The sequence below is a fragment of the Leptonotus elevatus genome, chromosome 4, assembly GCF_054856555.1.
Source record: "Leptonotus elevatus isolate MCC_2025b chromosome 4, RoL_Lele_1.0, whole genome shotgun sequence".
Taxonomy (NCBI): domain Eukaryota; kingdom Metazoa; phylum Chordata; class Actinopteri; order Syngnathiformes; family Syngnathidae; genus Leptonotus; species Leptonotus elevatus.
The window spans coordinates 26,311,784-26,336,525 of record NC_141242.1 but is presented as its reverse complement, the minus strand read 5'-3'; the positions used below and the strand labels follow the sequence as shown (position 1 = coordinate 26,336,525).

At 40.3% G+C, this 24,742-nt stretch overlaps 1 protein-coding gene across 1 annotated transcript in view; it reads left to right on the top strand.

Moving 5' to 3' along the window:
• The window catches only part of st3gal2 (ST3 beta-galactoside alpha-2,3-sialyltransferase 2), a 29,586-nt gene extending 5,398 nt beyond the window's left edge, over positions 1 to 24,188 (top strand). The window contains exons 2-8 of the mRNA XM_086072848.1: positions 2,551 to 3,177; positions 11,662 to 11,721; positions 12,454 to 12,587; positions 17,249 to 17,428; positions 17,528 to 17,573; positions 19,142 to 19,261; positions 19,339 to 24,188. Coding sequence (XP_085928974.1) covers positions 2,551 to 3,177; positions 11,662 to 11,721; positions 12,454 to 12,587; positions 17,249 to 17,428; positions 17,528 to 17,573; positions 19,142 to 19,261; positions 19,339 to 19,512 — 1,341 coding nt within the window. The 3' untranslated portion in view covers positions 19,513 to 24,188. The remainder of the gene's footprint in view (positions 1 to 2,550; positions 3,178 to 11,661; positions 11,722 to 12,453; positions 12,588 to 17,248; positions 17,429 to 17,527; positions 17,574 to 19,141; positions 19,262 to 19,338) is intronic.
• The last annotated feature ends 554 nt before the right edge of the window (positions 24,189 to 24,742 follow it).

Sequence of the window (24,742 nt, the reverse complement as noted above, 5' to 3'; positions counted from 1 at the left end):
GAACACTAACAAGCCACTACACAAAATGTGTAACTTCAGTAGTGGAGAGATTCAACCTCAGTCAAGTTCAAATGTCTGATCACTTAAGTTGTGTTTTTATAGGTGTTGGTTGTGTGTTGATCCATCTGTCTGTTAGCAGGGTTATGTCACTTTCCACTGAATTAGTTTGAAGGGCACCAAGTCAAGCTTGCTGTAAGTAGAGCCTGAGAATAGCCAGCAGCAGTCTGGACCGTAGTCATTTTCCCCCCCTCTTAGTCATTCACCGTTTATGTGAATGAGCAGACAGTTGCACAATTCCCCAAACACATGACGTAGCTGCACCTGTTTACAGAATGACTTAAATAGAATTAGAATAGATTTAAAAATTCTGCTACTGTTCTATAAATCACTGAATGGTTTGGGCCCTGAATATATTCAAGAAATGCTGATTGAATACAAACCCAGCAGCTCTGAGATCTACAGACTTAGGTCAACTAGTGGAACCCAGAGTTCAAAGTCAACATGGTGAAGCTGCATTTAGCTGTTATGTTGCACACAAATGGAATAAGCAGCCAACAGAAGTAATGTCAGCCCCGAGTGTAAATGCTTTTAAATGCTTTGCTTTTTTCACTTACCATTGATTAAGGTCTTTTATATACAAATACAAATAAACTTGCCTTGCCTTAAATTATTTTAAACTGTATCTAAAAGCCAGGACACGTAGACAGCATGAGGAGACACCCGTTTATACAGTTAATCAGCAAAAAAAAAAGTTGATTTGGTGTCGAGTTGTTTGTTAAATGTTACTGTCAAAAACACACTTCCAATTGAGTAGCAACACTGGGTGTCATTTTTATGTTAAGCGGTGTTGTTGGTATCTGCTAATCTTGTAATCTCACTTACTTTTTAAAGAAAGTAATCAGTGGAGTAACTAAATTACTTTTTAAAGCAAGTAGCCATAAAGTAACTTACTTTTTCAAGGTACTGCTCACGACCCAGTTGTTGAGTGTAAGGGAATGTAAAACGAACTGCTGCATAAGTTAAATGGTGGTCAATGAGCTTAATGCCAGTGACTGACTTTCTACCCCTTTCTCTCTTTCTTTCACTTTTCAGGTTCTTCATGGAAGAGCAAGCTTGTCTTCTATCAGATGGGGATGGATTCCAAAACACTAAGATGCTTGGAAACAGAATAAACAATTGTATCTTCCCTTAAAAAAAATCTGTGCAATGTGCCTTAGAGGTCCTGGTTAGACACAAAGTGTTTTTGCATTGAATCAAAAACATACAACTTGCTTGGTGAGCGGCAGATTTTAAATGCCATTCAATGATTGAAATGCAGCGAACAGTCGAAAGGTGCCACTGAAGTGCTGCTTTAAGAGGGTATCTTAGCAGGTTTGCATCAACCGTCATCATTGTGTTGCCTCTAAAGTCACACTATAACACAATTAAATTAAGTCAACTAGCAGAAAGTGTGCCAACACTAGCTGTCACATATTATGCATCCTATCTGTGGGCAACTGGACAGATGCTGCCCCCACCTTCTCTCCTATCGTCCTCTCAAAGCCAGCTGGAAAAAAGATGAGATTTAGGATTGATTGGTTCGGTTGTCTTTTTTTCCCCCATCGCACCCTTTCTGCATCATTCCACCCGACCTGGCCTGTCATCCCACAGCCAAGTCCCTGCTCAAAATATCATCACAGGGATTGCCTTTAGTAAAAATACTGCACAATCCTTGGATTTGAGTCACAAGCATTTGTTTCTGGACTCCCAAGAATGTTTATGTCTGAAGATCCATAGTATAAGCACCTCAAAAGACAGCTCTCCAAGCAGAGATGCTTGTGTGAGGCATTGAAAGCAGAGTGGAAGAGGAAACAGACATTGGGTACAATGGATGCAGAGTAGGAGTAAAAAAAATAAAAAATAAAAAAGCAGCAAGACCACACCAAGGTAATACTTGTCTAAAATGGCTCGAGATGTGACGGAATACCCTTCTGGCCGGACCTCCTCCTTTTTACTGCCCCTCCTTCTGCATTAATCCCTCCCTCTCTCCGCTGCGCTCAACTAGAGCGCACGCTTTCCTGGGCTCTGACTACAGTGCAACGAAAGACACAGAGAACGAGAGAAAGCAGAGTGCTTGAGCCGAGGCTTGATCACTTGCACAGATGGTAGAGAGGAGAAGGACGACGACTTGCTGCATTTTCCCTCGTTCATTGTCGGATTGCCATTGAAGGCAAGAAAGAGGGAAGGAAATGAATGGGATGGATATAAAGACAGCAAAGGACCTGAGGTAAAGATGAGTATACAAAAGCAGACGACGAGCTTGTCTTGATGGAAAAGAAAGGACTTTGGCATATCTCGGACTGCAGCTGTGTGATTCAACGGCAACTTCTGTGTGTGATTCAACGGCAACTTCTGTGTGTGAGACAAGCACATATTTGTGGAGGGGAAAAAAGAGCTGAGAGAGAGTAAACGCAGGAAGATCGCCAACTGCACAGCTTGTGTGGAATAAACAGACTGTGACACTTTATCTTGTGTGTATTTACTTAAATGATAGTGTGTGCGACCTGGTAGTCCATAGTGCTAACCAGGAGGTTGGACCATTCACGCTCACCAGGCCTTGGTGGCTGGTACTCGCAGGAAGCAGTGGCAGGCCCAGGGGTGGGCGCATGGCCATGGGGGGGCCGCATCCCTTCCTCCACCTTGCACCGGGACAGACGTTGGGGCTTTTGGGGTGGGGGTCCTGTCAGGGGTGCATCAAGACTCTCGGAGCTGAGGCCTTGGCTAAGCAGAGCGGCACCCGGGGTGGGGGGCTCAGGTAGTAATAGGGAAGGAAGCGCAGCAGAGAAAGCAAGACGAGCAAGATGTTCTCCAAAAGTCTGGGTTGTACTCGGCTCGCTAGTTCTCATCTTTCTCACCTCACTCTTCTTCTCCGTCTCGTTTCGGAGTGGCGTTGGCTTCAACTACCTCGAACCGCCGGGCTGGGAGGATTCTCGGCAGGTGAAGCTGGTGCCCAGCTACGTGGGTTCACACAAACACTCTCCCCATGACGGTCTGCAAACGCAAACGTGCGCCTGCCCTCGCTGTGTCGGAGACCCCGGTGTCTCTGATTGGTTCGATGAGAACTATGAACCTGATATTTCACCTGTTTGGACCAGAGACAACGTCCAGCTGCCCTCTGATGTCTACTACTGGTGGGTGGTAAGTAACAACCCACTTTTACTGCACAAGTTCACATTTTTGCACCAAAACCATGACACAACACACTTGCAACTCAACCCTGTTTGGTAATGAGATATTTTTAAACAGAAATGAGTGTTGATCTTCTCATCATTCTTATCAAGTCCTTTATTAATTATGGATTGCGTTTTCTGTACCCGTCTAACATACCACCAACACAGTCAGTCCACTCAAGAAGATCACTTCTAAGTCTGTGTTTACACTACGTTCCCAGCGGCCATGTTGAGGACACCGTGGACGAAAGGGGATAATTGTGAGACAAGGCAGGGATAGAATGGGCAAACGTAAAAGACCATGATGGCCATGGTGCAGTCCCTTACCCCCACAGCCCGTCGCCATGAGGACTTTAGCGAGACTTGAATACAGAGGGAGAAAATGGCCAAAAACCCATTAGGCGGTGGGCCGAGGGCCGATTTCGTGCATTTGAACGATCCCCAACGAGGGAGGGGTTCATTTTTTTGTTAACATCAGCTTCATTTATCAACAAATGAAACAAAAATTGTTGGCACTCTTATCTCTTGCACATTTTGTATGGATTGATAACTTTTTGTGGGTTACCGGCTCCGGCAAAGTAAGCGGGCAGCTATGCTCGGGGTCAATCATACATGAAGTAGTTGTGTTTATTGTCCAATGGCATGCTTCAAAATGCGCCCTCTTGGTTTGTTTTTCCAGGTTTAGATAGCGCCTTGACAACCTGTAATGTTTAAGCGCCGTCATAGGAAAGGTAAAATGCGTCAACGTCGTTGAAGTTCGTCTTTAAACTTGACTGGGATTAGTCCTTATTGTCACTTATTTTGAAAAGTCAAGCCTTCTTAAAATGTAAGGCTTCTCTAACATTAATGTCTAAATGTCATTGCGAACTTTGCACATAATAAATATGACAGACTTTCCACATTTGATCTCCAAAGTGTTGTTTTTTCCGCTTGAACAAACAAGGAAAAAGAAACAGAATTCCTGATAGTCTGCATAATGTCACAAAAATGAGCTACACCATTACACACCCACATTTGTTGAAACTGTTTTCTAGCTAACAACACAGAAATGGACTGCTGTATAAATTCGGTGTTTCTGTGGACAGACCAATTGGTACGAGTAGCAGAAGAGGCTATGCTTAACCTTAAAAACAAAGTTTGTTACATGTTATGTGGATAGCTTATGTTTGCCTAGAGACTGAAAATGAAAATTAGCTTTGTCTAATATGTATGTTCAAGCATTGTCCCATTATAAGTTATATGTAGAAGTTACATTTCAGGAATCTGCTGCATTTCCAGCCGACAGCAGCTATCACAGAGACTGCAACATGCACTTTGCCAACATCCAAACATAAAATGAGCTCAGAGAAGAAGGGGGGAAAAAGCACTTATTTCAGATAGACGCATACGCACATTTAGTTTACCAACTATCAGGCTGCAGTCAACAGAAGTAGTCTTGAATGTAAGCCTGTTCCTGTCCCTGAGAAGATGGATGGATAGAATCGAATAAAATAGAATAGACTTTATTGTCATTGTAACATTAAGATACGAGATTGTGTTGCTCTCTCGTGCAAAATTAAAACAATTATCAACACACAGTATGGAATAAATAATAGTAGATACAGATTAAAAGAATAGATTTAAAAAAATTACTCATTGTGATAATAAAGTACCCTGTAGTGTAAAGTGCATAATAAAATTTAGTAATTTAAATGATCAGGATGAGTACGAGTTGAACAGCTCTTTGATAAAAATTTTAATCTGTCTGGTACAGAAAATTACAAATGTTTAATGAGAAGTTAACCAAAGAATGACTAGTTCAAAGTATACGCAAGTAAAACTTACATGATACACGTATCTCTAGAGATGGGTAGAGTAGCACAAAAAATTTACTCAAGTAAGAGTAGTGTTACTTCAAAATAATATAACTCAAGTAAAAGTAAAGAATATTAATTAAAAAAAAATCAAAGTACAAGTAAAAAAGTATTTGCCGAAAAGAATAATCAAGTACTGAGTAACTGCTTGAACATGAAGTCTGATTTATTTTTTAAAAACAATGTCATCAGACAGATACAAATCTAAAATTATATGCAGTATTATTATTTATTATTATTTATTTATTATTAATTATGCGCTGCCTCGCAGTCTAACGACCATAGGTGGCAGTTTCTTAGACGTCATCAGTTGACCCTTTCAGGTTCTCATCATGCCTGCCAGCCTTCAACCAGGGCCGCTTTTCCTGTATATAAGCAATGTGTCCGCGGAAATGCTCCCACACAAGTCAGTCAAGCGGAGCACTTAAATGAAAATACGGTAAATCTAATGTATGAATGGGGCGGTGGGTAACGACCAGAGGTGGGTAGAGTAGCCCAAAAAATTACTCGAGTAAGAGTAGAGTTACTTCAAAATAATATTACTCAAGTAAAAGTAATCATTAAAAAAAATCACTCAAGTACAACTAAAAAAAGTATTCGCTGAAATGAATACTCAAGTACTGAGTAACTGCTTGAACATGAAGTCTGATTTATTTTTAAATACAATGTCATCAGACAGACAAAAACATAAAATTGTGTGGAAATGCTGGCATCTTCAAATCATAAAACACAACGGTTCTCTTCTGCCCATCACCGAATCAAACAAACGTGCGACGGTTTACCCAAGCTTCACATAGAACTCTTCTTAGTGTAAGCACTAAACGCAATAGTCACAAAGTGCGTTTCCATTACCCTCAGTTTTGCGCAAAAGGCAAGTTGCGCAAAAGCAAGCTGGTAATGGAAACACGTGATTTTCGAAAAAACTTTCAAATATCGCAAAAAAGTTTTTACGCTCTCATGAGGTAGTTTTTGAGACGTGTCGAAATAGAAGTATTTCGCAAATTTGTAATGGAATCACCTTTTACGCATTCCCTGTAGTTATGTGACCCCCGCCCGGTCACGGAGGAAAGGAAGTACGGGGCCATTTGCTTTTGTGTTGGAGCTGCCTCCGGAGGGGATAACAAGTCTTTTTAAGCACAAAGTGATTCAGTTATGGAGCCAATATACCGCCGTTCAACGCACGTCCCACATCGTTGCATGAGAAATGGCAACGAACGACATACGGCGCATGTTGTCGTTGAAAATCCATCCGTCCGCACCATAACACCAACACCAAATGGCCGAACCCGTCCGATGAGGAGAGGGAGATGTTTTTAAAGTAATATTAACAACTCCGGGCGTCTCTCTTCCGTTAACATCATGAGCACCTCCTACAGAACAACGATATCGTGCGAGACGGGACATTACGAGAATCGCGCCTCAAAGTGTCTGCGGAAATGCCCCCACACAGTCAGTCAAGTGGAGCGCTTACGCGAAAATACGGTAAATCTAATACATGAATGGGGCAGCGGGTAACGACTTTAGTGAGCCCAATGTGGCGGAGTAAGAGTAAGTTTCTTCTTCATGCATCTACTCAAGTAAAAGTAAAAAGTATTGCTTGGTAAAACTACTCTTAGAAGTACATTTTTGTCAAAAAGTTACTCGAGTAAATGCAACGGAGTAAATGTAACTCGATACTACCCACCTCTGCACATCTATGCCTTGACTGTTGAGTACATTATGACCAGGGTTGGGGAATCCAGGTCCAGAGAGAACAAACCCTGAAACAGTTTGACTTTATCCACAGAATCTTCTACTCAACATGTGCTTCTATGAGCTCGTTTACCTGTCATTTAAGTAGAAGCCCCTGTGGCTAAAGCCAATCTGTGGCAGGCTTTTTACTTTCTGGACCTGGATTCCCCAACCCTGATTATGACATTCAAATCATGCAGATTAGCATGTGGTATTTCTTACGCTTAAAAGCAGACATATCAAGCTTTATATTTTTAGAGTTCTTTAGTCATCTCAAGCCCTTTACACAGTTCAACATCTGGAAGCTTCATAAGTAGCAGCAAACTTTGCATTTCATGGCTGCGCAACACCTGCAGATAATATCGTAAATAAAAGTGCATCAATCACTTTTACGTACAGCCACCTCATTATTTAAAATCTACTCAACCTTTTTTAATATGCCCATCTCTTTGTTATTGTGACTATCTGCACATCCCCTATTCCTTCAAAACACAAGATAAAGAATACACCGTAAACTTTGCAGTCAGAATATATTTAAACACATTCTTCCGGTTACTAATTCACCATATGCATTTTTCCCACATGTGTGTGTATTGTACAGAGGGAAAATAAATGTGTTTTTTAAACATAGGAGTGGTAAACTCTAATCACAAATCCACTCATCCTCTGTCGTCATCGAGCCAATGAATCCACTGCTTCGAGTACAACATCTCTCCATGTTTCCTGCTAGTCACATGTTAAGATCCCGTCAGAGCAATAGAATTTGTGAAATAAATACTGTACATCCCCAGGGAGTTTTCAAGTTATAGGTCTGAAACCTGCTTTTAGATTTATGTATGGAGTGTAAATGTAGGAGCACGTGTGGTGAGTCCAGCTCGTACTGCAAAATAATGCAAACACTGACTAACAGCTGCCAAGTCATTAGGTCACACTGCAACAGGATGAACTGGGGAGGGGAGAGTGGCGAAGAAGTAAAGCGGAGGGGCAAAAGCATAGAAAAAATGGGGTGGAATTAGCCACTGCAGACATGTGAGATCATGAGAAGGATTCATTGATGTAGTCTTGAATCCCTGAATGTGGTTTGACCTGTTTTTGAACCCGCTGAACGACCTTGATATGACTTGCCCTTTTTCTTACAAACCTACATGCCTATGAATTGTGTCGAGACGAGAGACCCAAACCAACTGTAAAATTCTCCTCTATGGGACGTCTATCTTCAGTGATGAAAGAATCAAATGAATTAACAGTCATACATGCAATGTAGAAAACAGCCTATAAACAGGAAAAGAGGAACATCCAGGGACGTTACAGTGAAGACAGCGGACTCATATTTTAAGCAGAAAAGACTCACGCGATGTCCAAGTATTTTTGTTCAGTGTTTTTGTCAGCAGATAATATTGAACATTTCAAACTAAGAATTATAGTGATGATGTTTTGTGCTATTATTGGTTTTTCTTTTGGTAGATTTCTACTTCATGTTTTGCTCCCAGTCCGCTTTGTTTAGTTAAACACTCAGCTGGAGTTGGTATTCATAAGCTTTTTGTGAACAAAAGGCTGATTGGCCTATTCTGTGACTGCTGACTGGGGTTGTGCTTGTTTGTAATGCTTGACAAAAAGGAGCACTGAGACTGTTTGCGTCTCATGCTAGCCGTTAGCCAGCTATGCCCTGATTAGTTAGCCGCCATATGCTTGTCACTTAAAAGTGGTGGTATGCATTTTGTGTTTTACATGAGTACAATACATGCTTGTGTATATGAAGACAGTGTGCTATTATTAGAAAGTAAACTTCTCCCTAACAGTAACAATTAATATTATTAACAACATTGCCTGCAAAGTAAAAAATGTTTTACGATTCAACCGTTTAAAACGGTTCTTCATGCAAAATTTGTTAGACAGCACCTTGCAGTGGTTAGCAAGTCTTTGCAGGTTTGAATCTTAGCTTAGGCCCTCCTGCGTGTAGAATTTGTATGTTTCCCCCTGTTCTTGTGTGTGTGTGGGGGGGGGGGCTTTAGGAGTTCTCTAGGTAGGCCATTCTGACATCGCAAAAACAAGCATGTTAGCAGAGGTGTGCATTCCGTCAATATTGACGGAGGGTTCGTCAATCTGTCAATGACGGACGCCCATTTTGTTGACAATTGACAATAGTTGGGAAAAAATGATGAACTTAGCATTGACAGAAGAGGGTTTTCATCCGTCAATAAATTCGTCAAATCATTAATAAATTTGTCAATCCGTCATTGATGGATGTCTCATTTTGGTGACGGATTGATGATTGATGGAACATTGACAGATGCCCACTTTGAATGACGCAAATATTGATGCTAATTTTGCTGAGCAATCGATAAATTACAGATTGACGGTTCTGCTTGAAATATTGACGATGACGCAAGGGTGTCCCGACTGTTGACGATTGCTGAATGACGGACGCTCAAAATTCATTAATGTGCTCACCTCTTAGGTTAATTGAAGTCCCAAAATTGTCTAAAGGTGTGAATGTCAGTGTTAATGGTAATTAATTTATATTCACCATGCGATTGGCTGGCGACCGCTCCAGGGTGTTCCTCGCCTCTTGCCCAAATTCTGTTGGGACAGGTAAGTCTTCACCCTTGACCCCGAGGAGTATAGAAAATTGGAAATGTGGTTTTGAAAGGCAACTGAATTTAAGTTCTACATTTTGTGTAAGTAGACTTGGCTTGTGTCCTTTAAATAAATGTCAATACTAGCTTGTGTGTGAATTAATGCTGGTTTATCAGACGCCTGACAGTGTTTAATGTATAGTGTGTCTCTTTATTGGCCGTCCTGAAAAATAAAACACCCAAGTGTGAGAAGTGGCTGCCAGGTATCTTGTACCTTAGTAGTCAGCTTACAGTAAGATTAATGGTCTCAGAACAACACAGGCGCAATGTGCCAAGCTGGATTTGGCATCACACGGGAGACAAAAAAGCCGATAGATGGAGGGATGAAGAAAGCTTGGGAAGAAGAAATGACGACGAGGCAAGGTACCGGCTAGAGAGCGAGAGAGGTAATGGGGGAGTAAAAGACAGATTTAGTGCTCTCTGATCGGCACTGATGAGCTGCGTGCCGCTCGTGTGTCCCGGAGAGACCAAGAAAGACAAGAGAAGGAGGAGAAACAAAGAGGGAGCAGGGGAAATTAAAGAGGAGGAATTAGACATGACGGCACACAGGCTGCTGGGGAAGACGCATGGATGGAAATATAAAGCAACAAAGTGTGTGTCAGGAGAAGTGAATCTAGGCCGCCTGCGACTGGAAGAGTGTGGACATATGGATGACGAGGCAGGAGTTTTCTTTAGGTACTTCTTCACACGTATAAATGAACATTTGCCCCTGAGATATGTTGACGTTGACGCTACTTGGAGAGTCATAGTTGGGTACTTTCAGCTCAGCCATATTAACTGTAGTAAAGCTATTCACACCTATCCTACATTGTCATAAATTTGTTAGCAATTTTTGGGCTGCGAAAGCCAAAAGTTAAAGCAGAATTTTTAGTTCAGCCAGTTCTTGAGAATTTAGATAGGCCTAACTGACAACCACAGTACGCGAGGACACATTGTGCAGTGTCAGATATGTTAGTCTGCTGTACAGGGCCCCTCAGGGGTTGCTTTTCATCCGAGTCTATACCTTGGGATTCTATCCTCTGTCACCTTCAGAAATTCTGTGACGACTTTGCCATTGTCAGACATGTACCTGAGGGGAACGAGCAGGAGTACAGGAAGGGTCATCAAGGACTTGGTCAACTTGTGTGAGCATAAGCAATATGGTCCTAATAAATCAGGGATGCACACCTCACCGCCCCAAGGCTGAGTTTCTTGTGTAAATGATATGGTAATATCTGTAATAATAATAACATTGCGTTAAATGGATTGCTTTCTACAGTGATTCAGAAGGTTTGATCCTCACTTTCATTATTTATTAATGAAATACAGTGGACCCCACGACTGGACTGGCCCACAAATAGTGAAAATCTGTGTATAATAGGTGGCCATGCTAAATGCTTTATTGAATCCAAGGCTAATGACGCCCTATACTGCACCGGCCCGCCTAGCTTGGCGGGGACCCGTTGCTAAATTGGAAAACATGAAAAGCAGCTTCCGCCAGCAACTTTAACACACAGGAAGCATACTCCGCTCACACTGGTGAACATCTAGGGCTCAGAAAAATACATTGGTGTTCACATAAACAATTACTGTAACCAGACTAGGCGAACAACACAAATGCTCTGTACAAGAAGAGCCAGAGTCGCCTTCACTTGCTGAAGTAGGATCTTTCTCATGATCTTTTATGAAACTGTTGTTTTGTCATTCATGTCACAGTCTGCTGAGGAGGGCGCATTGCTAAAAGAGATAGGAAACGACTTAACCGAATGGTCAGAAAAAGCTAGCTTTAGTGAACTCCATTGAGAAGGCTACACAAACTCGTACTGTCACTTACTGTATGTGCAATATTTGCCATTTGCTGCTGTAACCAATCAATTTCCTTCCTGTGTACTCAATTTTAGATTTGTTTTTTATTATGAAAGCTATGAAAGTATTTCGTCCCTGCTGGCACTACTCAGCCTTTCAATTTTGCGTAATTATTCCAGAAAAGCACAAATATTTTACTAGTAAATCAACATCATCTACTAAATCGCTACTTGAAAATTTTCCATCCACTTTAATTTATGACTGCATGTTTTGCTAATCTCATTTATTCTGATGATCTCGGATCATGGTCACATGGGCAGTGTCTTTTCTGTTCAATGCAGTATATTCTGCACCCCCCCCCCCCCACACACACTACTAAATTTCAATTATGTTGTCAGATGTGGTTGCACTGGAGTGCCTCCTAACCATATTTTCCTCTCCCTCTAGATGTTGCAGCCCCAGTTCAAACCGCACAGCATCCAGCAGGTGCTGCTTAGGTTGTTCCAGGTATCTGATTGAACTTGTCATTATTACTTTGCTACTTTGAAATGAGCGAAGCGTAGTCTTTAAAGTGACTAAGCTTCCGCACTTTAATTTCCCTCATAGGATTTTTTTTGTTTGTATTTCTGTGAGGCACTTAACTCTCACATCTTTTTTTACACCTTGTTTGGGGTGTGCATCTCGCCACAAAAGACGGTTCAATACTTTTCTTTATACATGAAGTGTGATACGTTTTCTAACTATTTTATTGGGGATATTCGTTTTTTTCAGATCGATACCAGTACAAGTACTCAACTGGAGTTGTCACCGATACCAAGTAGAGATACCAATAGTACTTTTGATATATAAAATTTCCCCAAATAAACAATGACATTTTTTCTAATTTCTCATTTCTAGTTCCTGATTGTAAAATTGCCAAGAGATGACACCGGCAAATACCGGTATCGGCCAACGTTACAAAGTACCCATACCTTGACATGAGATATACCTTGTATCGTACTCCCCATCCCTAGATTTTAAAATGTAACACTTTGATGTGGTTTGTTAAAATCAAAACCGATTTTCCAGTCTTTGTTGCACCACACCTCTTGTGCACGTTTGAATTTCAGCCTACTAATTTAAAAACAACATGAAGTTTTAAAATTGGTCTGAGCTTCACATTAGATTATTATTAGTAGTAGTAGTATTGTTATTGTTATTATTATATTAATTTTCCTGCTTATGGTGTGATCATGATAGGTTATACCTGGACGATCCCCATATGGCTCATGGGATCCTGGACGATGCCTACGGTGCGCCGTAGTAGGGAATTCTGGCAACCTGCGCGGGGCTGGATACGGGGCGACCATAGATGGGCACAACTACATCATGAGGTGAGAGGAGTGAATAGTGTGTATAAGATGGACAACAACAAAAAAGTGAGGACACAGATGACAGAAGGACACTATTACTCAGCCTAGCAAGTTACATCATGAGTAAAAGAAGGTGAAGTAAACAGATGTGCATCTAATGCAATATTTAATCTTAACATTTTGTATGTTCCTATTGGTTGACGGGAGGTCATCGGCTTCTTGGGGGGTCAAGAATCCTAAGAAGTTGAATTATATTGCTTGTGTTTTTCCCACAAGCATGCAGAGTAAATCCTTCTATTTCAATCTCATTTGTACCGTGCCTAATGCAAATCCCCAAGTTAAAACGTTATGTTCAGTGTTGGGAATAACAGCGTTGGTAATTCCGTCCTTTTTTCATAAACAGAGTAATCTAACTAATTATTCTTCCCATATTTTAAACAGCGTTATTGTTATTGTATGTGAAATGTGTTGCGTTACAATTTATTTATTAGTTTCAAGGCTCGAAATAAGCTTACAGTCGTGCGCACTTTTCCGGTCCATTCATGATAATGTCACTTGCGCACAGTTAGAGGCACAGTTGTTGTCGCACCTCGTCACAATAAAGGTGTCTTGACAGCTGGAATGTGTAGGGATTTTTATTTTGTAGGTGCCGCAGGAAGCGTTTCACGACATGTCTTCTTTTACAATGAACTTGTTAGCATTAGAGTCCACGTCCCTAGCCCGAAAATCATTTAGGGTTTGAAGCTACAAATTACATATATTAGGTTGACATATGTGCCACAAATCACCATATATCCCGTATGTTTTTATTATTATTATTATTATTATTATGATTGCTGTAATTGTCAGTGGTAGAACATTATATCATAATGGAGTGAGACATTTGTGTGATATAAATATTCATAAAATCAATGACAACACTCTTCATAGCCTGGACATATTTTGAATGGTTTGTATAAAGAAATATAATAATAATAATAATAATAATAATAATAATAATAATATACAATTAAAAAATCTAAATTATTTGGTATAAAACTTTTTTTTTTTAAGTAGTGAAAGTAGTTACTTTGCCTGGTAACGGGTTACTTTTATTATGGAGTAATTCAATTACTAATTCAGTTACTTTTTGAGCAAGTAATCAGTAACTATAACTGATTACTTTTATATACAGTAACATTCCCACATTCCCAACATGTTTATAAGTTGGATGGTTACATGATCAGCAATCAATTCACAAATAATATATAATGTTTCTCTTGCTGCCTCTCCTCTGTCTTTAAGACTTTATATCCATCATGGTTGTTGCTAGCTACACAATGGTGTGTGTGATGTCTTTCTCCTCCGACTGACATTTCCATTCTTTGTGTATTGAAATGATCTTTGACACCAATGCCACAAACGAGTGTGACATGGTTTGTTGCATCTTGTGACAATGACTTGCTTCCTAATGCCAAACATGAACTTAACGTACTTTGTGGTTACCCTAATAGATCAATTTGCTCAATAATGCTTAGATGGAAGAGGCTTGTTCGGGGGCGCAAATATTCAAGTTGTCACTGGCAACAGGCATGCTTGGAATTGTTCAGCTGAGGTTGGCGGGTCTGCACTCTACAGTTCTGTGCAACACGAGTTGTTTGTGGTGTCTCACTGTTAAATAAAGAAGAAAAAAGCATATACGGTAAGCATTGCATTCCTAGTAGACATGTGTGGGCAGCTTCTCTTTTGACTGTAGTGTCATATCCCACGTTCACATTTCTGCAATTTGTATTTAAAATGAGCTCTGGCTCATCACCAATGCCGCCCACCTACTGCCTGTCTGGACAAAATGCTTTATTCACTGTGGCTAGACACTTTCTTGGGTACATAATGTGATGCCGTAATGTTAGTACTATCTGTCTGCATTGCATTATCTTCATCCTACTAAAGCACGTTGCAAATAAGATGGTCATTACTAATTCAGGTCACTATCTCAAGATCAGTGCATCAGTGTTCCATTATTGCCTTCATCATTATTCAATACATTTTAGTCATTGGGCTCAGCCATGTCTGACTATGACAAATTCATTTTGGACAAGGAGAAACAAGGGAGCTCATCTGTATTATAGTGACGTTCATCAACTCAGAGTGCAAATCACATATAAGGAGGTCATATATTTTGCCTGACAAAGAAGAAACTATAGTTTTAGTCGTGATCTGAATGTTTCACTTGTTGCCCTTTTTTTTAATCCACAGAAGACAGCAGCCATGGCTTTTCTTTCACTTCCGCCTGCAAAACTGGAAGGGAACATTACTGACTGCTATTTATTCAAAATTGACATCTAGGTTCAGCAGTTTTTTTTTGTAGTTTTTACATTTATATTAACAGCAGAACAACTCAACTCTTTCGCTTACTCATTTGCCGAACATTCCAATTCTTTAAGTTCCATGACTCCACAGCTAATAATGGAACATAATCAATAGTACCTCTACTTGGCATTATGCCGAAATGTACAATATGAGGAACCCATAAAGAATAACTCTTAGGATCTGCAGCCCAATGTGTCTTTTTAGCACAATATGTATTATTTGAATCGTTCCATGTCAAATCACCCAAAAAATCTGCAGATTTTGATTTGAATGAAACTTGGTGTACTTGTTGATGATGATGGCACAACAATAAATCTCAAATTTTAGGCCAATCGGCGCAGGAGTGTAGAAGCTACAAGATTTTGACTTTTTTGTTTGTTTGTTTGTTTTTCAAAAAGGGGCATGGCCACCTTCCTTTGAAGTCCTCAACCCCTGCTCCAATTAACCTAAAACTTGAGATTTAGTGTTGTCATCACCATCAACAAGTACAAACTTGGTGTACTTGTTCTGATCTCCATTACAGGGGAAGTTAAAGTAGAACTAATGAACCTTTCAACCTTAATAAAATATTTTCATAACTATTCTGCTGAAACATGGACTCAAAACTAGTTGAATGGTACCTTTGCCATGGTCTGAGGGGGTCTGTATCGTTTTTACTGGCACTAAACAACTTTGAGGAGGATGGGTAGGAACACTGCCACACAAAAAACTACAAAGGTGCTGACTGCTTTATGGCATACGTCAAAAGCTACCCCGGACCAAAGGACAGTCAAGGATCAACATTGGCCCGGATTTCACTCGCTGGCGTGAACTAAAAAAACGCTGCAATGCGCTTGTCCTCTTAGGAAATGCAGTCTTCCTTCAGACATACCAATACCAATTTTGTCTATATGGCGTCGCCATAATCAATGTAAACTGAAAGTTCCTTTGGTAAACCCAAAAGTTTTCCTTACAATATTGTGTTCTATGCAGCCCCACTTAGTCTAAGTACAGCATTCTGATTATTATTGTTTTTGTGGAATATGAGTTAAAGGGATACTTGACTCATTGAGCCATTTTCAGCAGTAAAGAGTTAATATTTTGTCCAGAATTAATTTGATAACTTCATTATTTTTTCATGTACAGTGTTCCCTTGCTATAACGCGTTTCACTTTTCGCAGTTTTGCAGATTTTTTTAGTGCAATTTTGCATGCTTTTTTTTTTTACTCTAATGTACCTATTTTATCAAATTTATGAAGGTTTGAACATTGATAACGTTTAAACAAGAGAGAAAATGTAAATGCCTCAATGAAAAAAGTTATAAACTGTGTGGTGAGGGGTTTTAGAGCCTTAAAACATTTATAAAAACTACTTCGCAGATTTCATTTATTGCGGGTATTTTTGGGAACCTAACCCCAATGGAAAACGAGGAAACACTGTACAATACCTTTAAAAAAAAAAAAAAAAATCCACTTGCTGTCGACTGAAGATTATATCACCTGGGCTGAGGAAGTGGATAACGACCAATTATAGCTCACCTGTTTTCTGAGTTTGGTCAGTAAACTGAGCCATGATTGGTGATTGGTCGTTACCTACTTCCTCAGGACAGGTGATCTCCTCTTCAGTCGACAGTGGAAAAATTAAGAATAACAATAATAATGCATTAGATTTATATAGTGCTATTTTGGACGCTTAAAGATGCTTCACAGTGGTGGCAGTAAGCTACTTAAGTAGCCACAGCTGCCCTGGGGCAGGCTGACGGAAGCGTGGTTGCCAGTGTGCGCCTACGGCCCCTCCTACCACCACCAAACATTCGCACCTTACATACACCAGTGTGAATAGCAATGGAGGCAATGTGTGTGAAGTGCCTTGCCCAAGGACATAACAACACTTGATTTGGTTAGAGCGTGGATCGAACAGCCGACCTTCTGGTTACTGAACGACCATCTTTACACCCTGAGCCACAGCCGCCACGCTGCAAATTAGTTTTTTAAGGTACTAATTGTACATGAAAAATAATGAAGTTATTAATTATAGACAAAATATTAACTTTTTACTGCTGAAAATGGCTCAATGAGTCAAGTATCCTATACGGCTTTTTATCCATCTCGGGGCGGCCATTTTGCCACTTGCTGTCGACTGAAAATGACATTACAGATGCTCAGGCAACGACCAATCACGTAGTTGAATCTATGACTGGTCGTTACCTGGGTCAGTCAATTTGCTTGATTCGGCATGGAATGACCCATTTAACAACACAACATGTTTCTACATGAGCAAACTAGGTGGTGCTATTCTTTGCTAGCCACCAGGATGCAAAAATGTCTCCTACTGCTCCCCTCTCGCACTTTTAGGATCAACTTGGCCCCCACGGTGGGCTACGAGGAAGACGCCGGCAGCCACACCACTCACCACTTCATGTATCCAGAGAGCGCCAAGAACCTGGCGGCCAACGTCAGCTTTGTCCTGGTTCCTTTTAAAACGCTGGATCTGGTTTGGATCACCAGCGCGCTGTCTACCGGCCAGATCCGATTGTAAGCGCACCGCACAGTTCAGACAAGTGGACGGTAGCAATCCGTCAATGTCAGTCAATCCAACTGACAGAATGATAATTCAACCTGTTTCTCCTCTAGCACTTACGCTCCAGTGAAGCAATTTCTCCGTGTGGATAAAGACAAGGTGAGCAATTATATGTAGTTATTTGCTAACGTAACGCAACAACAGGGACACATGTACACACACATACACACATACACACAGAGACTGCGTTCCTGCAATTACATCCCTTTTGTTGATGAGGGATTAGTTAGGCTAGCAACCATCCCTTTGTTTTAAGTAATCTTCCGCTCACTCTTTAATCCATGAAAATACATAAACTCCACATAATCCCTACCATGTGGAGACTTGGTGGGGACTCTTCCTTCGCCTGAGCACCAACACAGTTTTACAGCCCATTTTGGAGTACAACCAAAAGTATGGATTTGTAAGATTTCCCAAGAGCAGCCTAAAGCCTTGTTTGCTGGCACTGAATGTTACCTGTAGAATAGAAAGTGGAATTTCTCATCTGCTCATTAATTCTGGTTATTCGTTTTCAAGTATACAAAACTTGTGAGTGTTTAACAAGGCAAATTTGTTTTAAGTTCAGTCATAGAATCCGAGTTGGTGCCATCTTGTTTCCATGTGGGTATGTTGTAGACATGGGCCGATTACCTATTAACTATTTGACGGTCTACCAAGGTTTTAAAAAGTCAAGGTTTTAATAACCGCTAATACTTGCTCTCACCGGTAATGAGCTCTTCTTTTCTTTTTTGAGGGGACTTCCAATCAAAGCGCAATATGATTGGCTGCTTGCAAAGTTGAGTAAACCAGGCGCCTCTTTGAAGTTAACTGCCTCCAATTACCTTTTTTTCTTTTCTTCTTCTTGCGAGCAGAAATGGGAGGGGTGAGCAGTTATGCATGGAAGAGAAGGTGCTACGGAGCCAGACAAAAGAGACACTGTGTAAACATAGATGTGTTTTGTTGGTTAATGTGCATTGTCGTGAAAATAAATAAAATACAAACATTGTGCCTGCGGGTACTAGTTAGCCCAAAAGACAACATGAGCAGCCCACAGTTTTTTTCTTAAAGTAGCTCACCAGTGATAGATAGGACACTGTGACTTACTAATTCTATGTTTTGTTCGACAGAATGTTCTATGCAGCCCCACTAGTCTAAATAGTGGAATATGAGTTAAGCAGCAAAATCCATACGTTTTTCTCAGGGGGCGGCCATTTTGCGACTTGCTGTCGAGTGAAAATTACATCACAGTTGCTCAGGTCTCAGGTAACAACCAATCACAGCTCACCTGTTTTCTGAAGCTGAGCTGTGATTGGCTGTTACCTGAGACCGGCAGCAACTGACAAAATGGCCGCCCACTGAGATGGATAAAAACGTATGGATTTTGCTGCTTAACTCATATTCCACAAATGTAATCAGAATGTCATGTTTAGACTACTAAGGTCACAAAGGTCACATATAACATATTATTGTGAAGAAATGTTTAAGGTTGACTTCCTATTTAAAAAATATTGTTTGTGCAAATATGTAATTACAAAAAAAAAGTCATTTTGGAGCTGTAATATTAATACTTGTGATATCATAATATTTTTTTCTTATATGGTTAGAATCTAATATTGACCCATGCCGAGTATGGTGAATGAATTCTTTACAGCAATAACAAATGGTTTCTTTTTATTGTCTATATGCAGGTCCAAATCTTCAACCCAGCATTCTTTAAATACATTCACGATCACTGGACCAGGCATCATGGCCGCTACCCATCCACAGGCATGCTAGTGCTCTTCTTCGCCCTGCACGTCTGCGATGAGGTCAGTGAAGAACAATATCATCATGACCAACATCATCTTCAGAATGTCACATGTGCTTCCGCCGCCGCCGTTTCCAGGTGAATGTGTTTGGATTTGGTGCGGACGGCCGTGGAAACTGGCACCACTACTGGGAGCAGAACCGCTACGCTGGAGAATTCCGAAAGACGGGGGTCCACGATGCAGACTTCGAAGCTCAGATCATTCAACGACTGGCTGAAGCTGGAAAAATCACAGTTTATCCGGGAAAATAAGTGCTTCACCAGAGATGGAGTGCTAAACAGTCACAACTGAGTTGGGGTTTTTCAGCAGGTGATGCGAAAAGGTCACTGACGAGTCCCGTCATATCAGATTCAAGCCCTCTAGCTAGTAACTAAATGTTTGGATGTGGACCAGCGCTCCCAACATATCGATCTGACTGAGGCTGTGCTCACACGAGCCTCAGAGGGGTTCACCTCTCATCAGCGCGGAGCCGTGTTTGGTATTCACATTCTTCAACTCAGGAGTGAAAAATAGAGCCGTCAAACAAACAGTGACATTGACTGCTGCTGAGCTTGGCATTGAAAGAGCTCAAGAGAGAATCGTCACATTCTGTCATGTTCTGCACTCATCCAATCCTTTATATAGATACAGATTGCCTTGAGCAGGAAAGCGCAGCATCAGCACTCCCGTGGACTATTGTTCTCCAGCCCGTGTTTCCAATAGCAACAAACTACTGAGCTGTGGATGTTGACCAACACACAGTGCAACACTGTGAAGGTGTGCAGACAGACAGTAATGACTCATCGCACATTTTGTGGCACCAAATGAAGCGCACAGTGAGATTTTTCATTTTAAGATATTTGAGGCATTACACAGTTTGGATGGAAAGGGATGACTAGTGTCTGACATGAACTTTCTTGAAAAAAGAAGATGAGAAAAATGAGACCCATCACAGTGAAATTTCCAAGCGGACCTTGTTTTGATTGCGTGTTTGGACGGAAGCACGCTGGTCTCGGATCAGACTTTTAATAATCCCCATGTGGTGTCTAATTTAAGAGCCCAAGCACGACAAAGCCAGCGGGGCAGACATCATCATTTGGTCCCAGTTTGTGTTGTTTTGCAAGTCGTGCTGCGACTTAAGGCTCTCAGCAAATTGTGCTGCATTTCATGTTCAAAGGACTCCAAACGGACTTTTGGATTCCAGTGGATTTAGCTCATTCTTCAACATTGGAAACCATCTGGATGTGAAATTGTTGTTGAACATGATAGTTTCATCTACTGCTAGCCCTGCCAATTCAAACTTCAGCTGTCTCTTGAGGGGGTACAGCGTCACCACACGCCTTAGATATCACCATTTACCTGCACGCGTTTCGTTTTTCATGACGATATTGAATCCTCTGCTTCAGAATGTTTTATTTCCAATGTTTCATTTTGACTATTTTCCATGCTTTCTAACTGTTGCTGCGCTCTCAAATAATGTTTACTTTATCGCTCCCTGGGGAAAAGAAATATCACATTTAAGTGTGCATTTGGGGGAAATGTTTTATGTGCAGCTCCATAAAAAAGATCAACAGCATTCTCATAACTGCCTGTTAAATTAATAAGCATAACCCAAAAAATGTTCTCCAGCAAACTGCTACCTATACACTTCAAATGGTTACATGTATTTGGCTTGAGATTTAGGCATACAAATAACCACATGTCACATACCAGCTAGTGGCTCGCCCAAACTCAGCTGGGATAGGCTCCATCGCACCCGCAACCCTAGTGTGAGGTTAAGCTGTACGGAGAATGGATGGATGGACATATCACATACTCAGCAGGCACCTCATTAGGAACACTATTACAACCAAATGCAGTACAACACAGAAGCTATATTAAAATTCAGACTGAATATGACAGTGGTGTCAACATGTTCAAAACAGCTTTCAGTATGATGTCGTGGCATCACCATGTGCAATATTTGAATTGAAACAGTTTCTCGTTAAATGGTGTACGCAACATTTAACTCGTTACAGATATTATCTGCATATCAACAATGAACAAAAATTCTAATGAAATGCCATCCATAAGAAGAAAGTAACATTGGCTACTAAGAGAAACGATTACCATGAAACAGTTTAAGGTTAAAAGGTAGACAGGCTAAAATAGAGAAGTCAATCTCAGTAAGTCATACCTTTTATTTCAATCAGCATCCATCGGTGACAAATTTGACCTCAATGGCTACTTTTCTCCTGACTCTTTACTATTGCCATGACAAGCTTCTGCGGTACGTTGCCAAAAGCTCCTGCGAGGACAGTATAGAAATAGTTGAGTAACATTCAAGGTTACAGCGGTGATTGGCAAATAAAACAAGTAGCACATTCAAGTACACGAATAATATCCACCTTATTTGCATATTAATATATTTTATCTTTGGTTGCTCCATGCTGTCTGTCATTAATTCTTATCATCCCCCTTTGCACACGGCAGCTTTTAAAAATAGATTTTCATTTGTTTTTTAGGGACAAGAGTGGCTGAATTAGGACATCAAGTTCTGTAGTAGTGACTCCTTGCCCAGACGTAACATTCAAGCTTCCGTGCCTTGTCCTGCCGCGCCGGACACATCAACCTGAGAGCCACTCGGTCGCAACAACCATCTGCTAAGCTTTGCATCTTTTAGCTTTACGCTAACTGACACACACCTGCTGTAGGTCTGCTGGCTGTGAGCTGTGCCTTCTGCGCTGTATACCGTACATACACAAACATATTCCGCCGCCATCCTTTGAGACATGCTTTCACCCTTGCCGTATTTCTTTTTAAATTTATATATATAAAGATGACCACAGGTAACAGAAGAAGTTGTGGGTAGGCGATAGCCCTATGTGTGATCCATTGCTACGTTTTTGTAAAAACTGCAGTGCACATTTACAGTGCCAAGAATTATACTTACCTTGTATTGCATTCCATATACTGTAGTTGTTCACTACTCGCTCAATAAACAATAAGAAATATTCAAGGATGAGACATATCTTCAGTGATAAAATGGGTTCCTGGTTCCATTTTTTCTTGGTACATAGCAGTGGATGTCTTAAGTTAACATTTATTTTATGCCAAAAATAAGACCAAACCTCAGTTTAGGGAAAAAATGTAGTTACCTATTTTCAAATTACAAATGATACATTTTTACTATTTTTCATTTTAGGGTATCTGCAAAGCTCATACTTTGTTATATCTGATCATTCTTTTACTGTAAAAGTGCTCCGTATTGCGCGATTGCGAAGACATCCCTTGTGCTGTCATCATCCCTCGGATTTTCAAGTAGAATTAGCTCGAAGCTCGAGCAAAACTACATCATTAAGTCGGAAAAAGTTTTCAACCTTATTCCATGAAGAAAATGAGCGATTGTGGTGAACTTCCAGCAGTCTCGACATCTTGACCAGTTTAATCTTGTCTGCAGATTTCGAGAGCCTCTGTCTGATAACTAGAAATGTTATGAACTTACTTCTTCATTTTTTTAGCTTGATTTTTGTCCCTCTAGAACGGATAAACCTTATTTTGCGTTATTCATTCAGAGATACATTAATATGCGTGCACTGAATACTAAAAAACATTTAAAACAGGACTTTGAAAGAGACTGTTTTATTCTCAACACTGACAATACCTAAACGTAACACCAGCGTTGTTGTTCTTTTGACAAAATGTGCATTTGTTTTCTTATCATTTACTCAACAAGCATTTTTCTGGGGGTTCCAACATTTTATACCCTTTGTATGTTATTAATATTTGTATTAGTCATTTGTTTGATGCACCTTCCAGCTTGGAGGATTATTCATCACAATAACATTACTATTAAATTGTTGTTTGTATGGTTTCAGTTTTCTTTGTTCCCCTGATGAAAAGTATCAGGACAGCAGAAGTGAAAATCCAGGTCCAGAAAGTAAAAAGCCCGCCACAGTTTGGCTAGCGAGCTCCCTAGCTAGCTCCCTGGGTGCTCGGTTACCTGCTAGGGAGCTAGTTAGCTAGCACAAGGGGCTAAAGCCAAACTGTGGCGGGCTTTGTACTTTCTGGACCTGGATTTGCCACCTCTGCAGGACAGTAAATAATAATTAATATTAGATGAAAAAATAGTAGATGGGACATCTAATGTAGGGATCTTTGGGAGTCTGAGCATAACTTTATTACAACTGACTCTACTTTTATTAGTAAGTTAAAGAGAATGTGTGTAGATTTTAAAAAACAATACTTTTCAATGTTCATTCATTTTAAAACCTATGAATTTCAATAATGTTTTAACAAGTTAACGTAGGCCTATATTGTTTTGTTATATAATCATAGGTAATGGCTAATTCTATTACATAGGTCACGCCACGTCTTACAGGAGGCTGACATGTTTGGCCGCCATCTTTAGGCTATGGATACCCGAGGGAGAACTTAGCAAACGTAGTAATTGGTGGAAGACTTGCGAAGTGCGGTCTCTCTGTAGCACCGTTGTGTGCGTGCTTCAAAATGCACACGTAGGTCATTGCATTATATTGGTTCGCCACTAGAAGGCACTAAATTCTACACACTTACTTTAAAGTCGGACCAAAACAATAATGGACAGTTGATGTACATACATACAGTATGGTCACTCCCTATGTATTATCACAGATGGGTAAAAAAATAAATAAAATCATGTTTGCATTCACTATGGCTGCATCTAGCTTTATTGCATTGCAGGCAAGCAAACATGTTACAGAGGTGGCTCATACATGACAGATATATTACAAGACAGAAGTAGAAATCATTTAGCTGAAACTATATCCATCCTAAAGTTCCATCCTGTTGTAGCAATCTGTCATCAGCTAGCGATTGGTAGCTTTCACATGACATTTTTCATCAGCCTGTGTAAGAAAACTCAGTCTTGTACATGTTGTCACTCCACTTTGTATCTTAGGTTGTAAAAATAAAAGCTTCTTCAAATAAAGTATTGGGTTGTGAATTTCAGCAACGCCATTGGAGTCACGATACGAGACATATCGATGACATGTATCCTGGTACATGGCCATCAAGGTACGTATCTTGATATTTTAAACAAACATTTGTGTTTGTTTTCTGAGATGGATCAAACCATTTTATAATGTAATGTGCTGTGTGTGTGTGTGTGGGGGGGGGGGGGACTTTATTTTTGTTGTTTTAAATTCTATGGTTTATATATATTATATAATTTTCTAGCTTGTTAAAAAGAACACACAGTAAATATATATATATATATAATTGGGACACTATACAAATTGTGAATAAAAACTGAATGCAATTATGGGGAAGTGCCAAATTGTAATATTTCATTGTCAAAAGTTTAAACTGAGAAAATGTATAATTTTAAGGGAAAACTATGTTGATTTTAAATTCCATGGTGTCAACAAATGTCAAAAAAGTTGGGACAAGGCCATTTTCACCGCTGCGAGGCATCCCCTCTCTGAAAGTGATCATGCCTGAATGGGAGCATATGTTGTTCTCGAATCTGAACATACCTTTCTG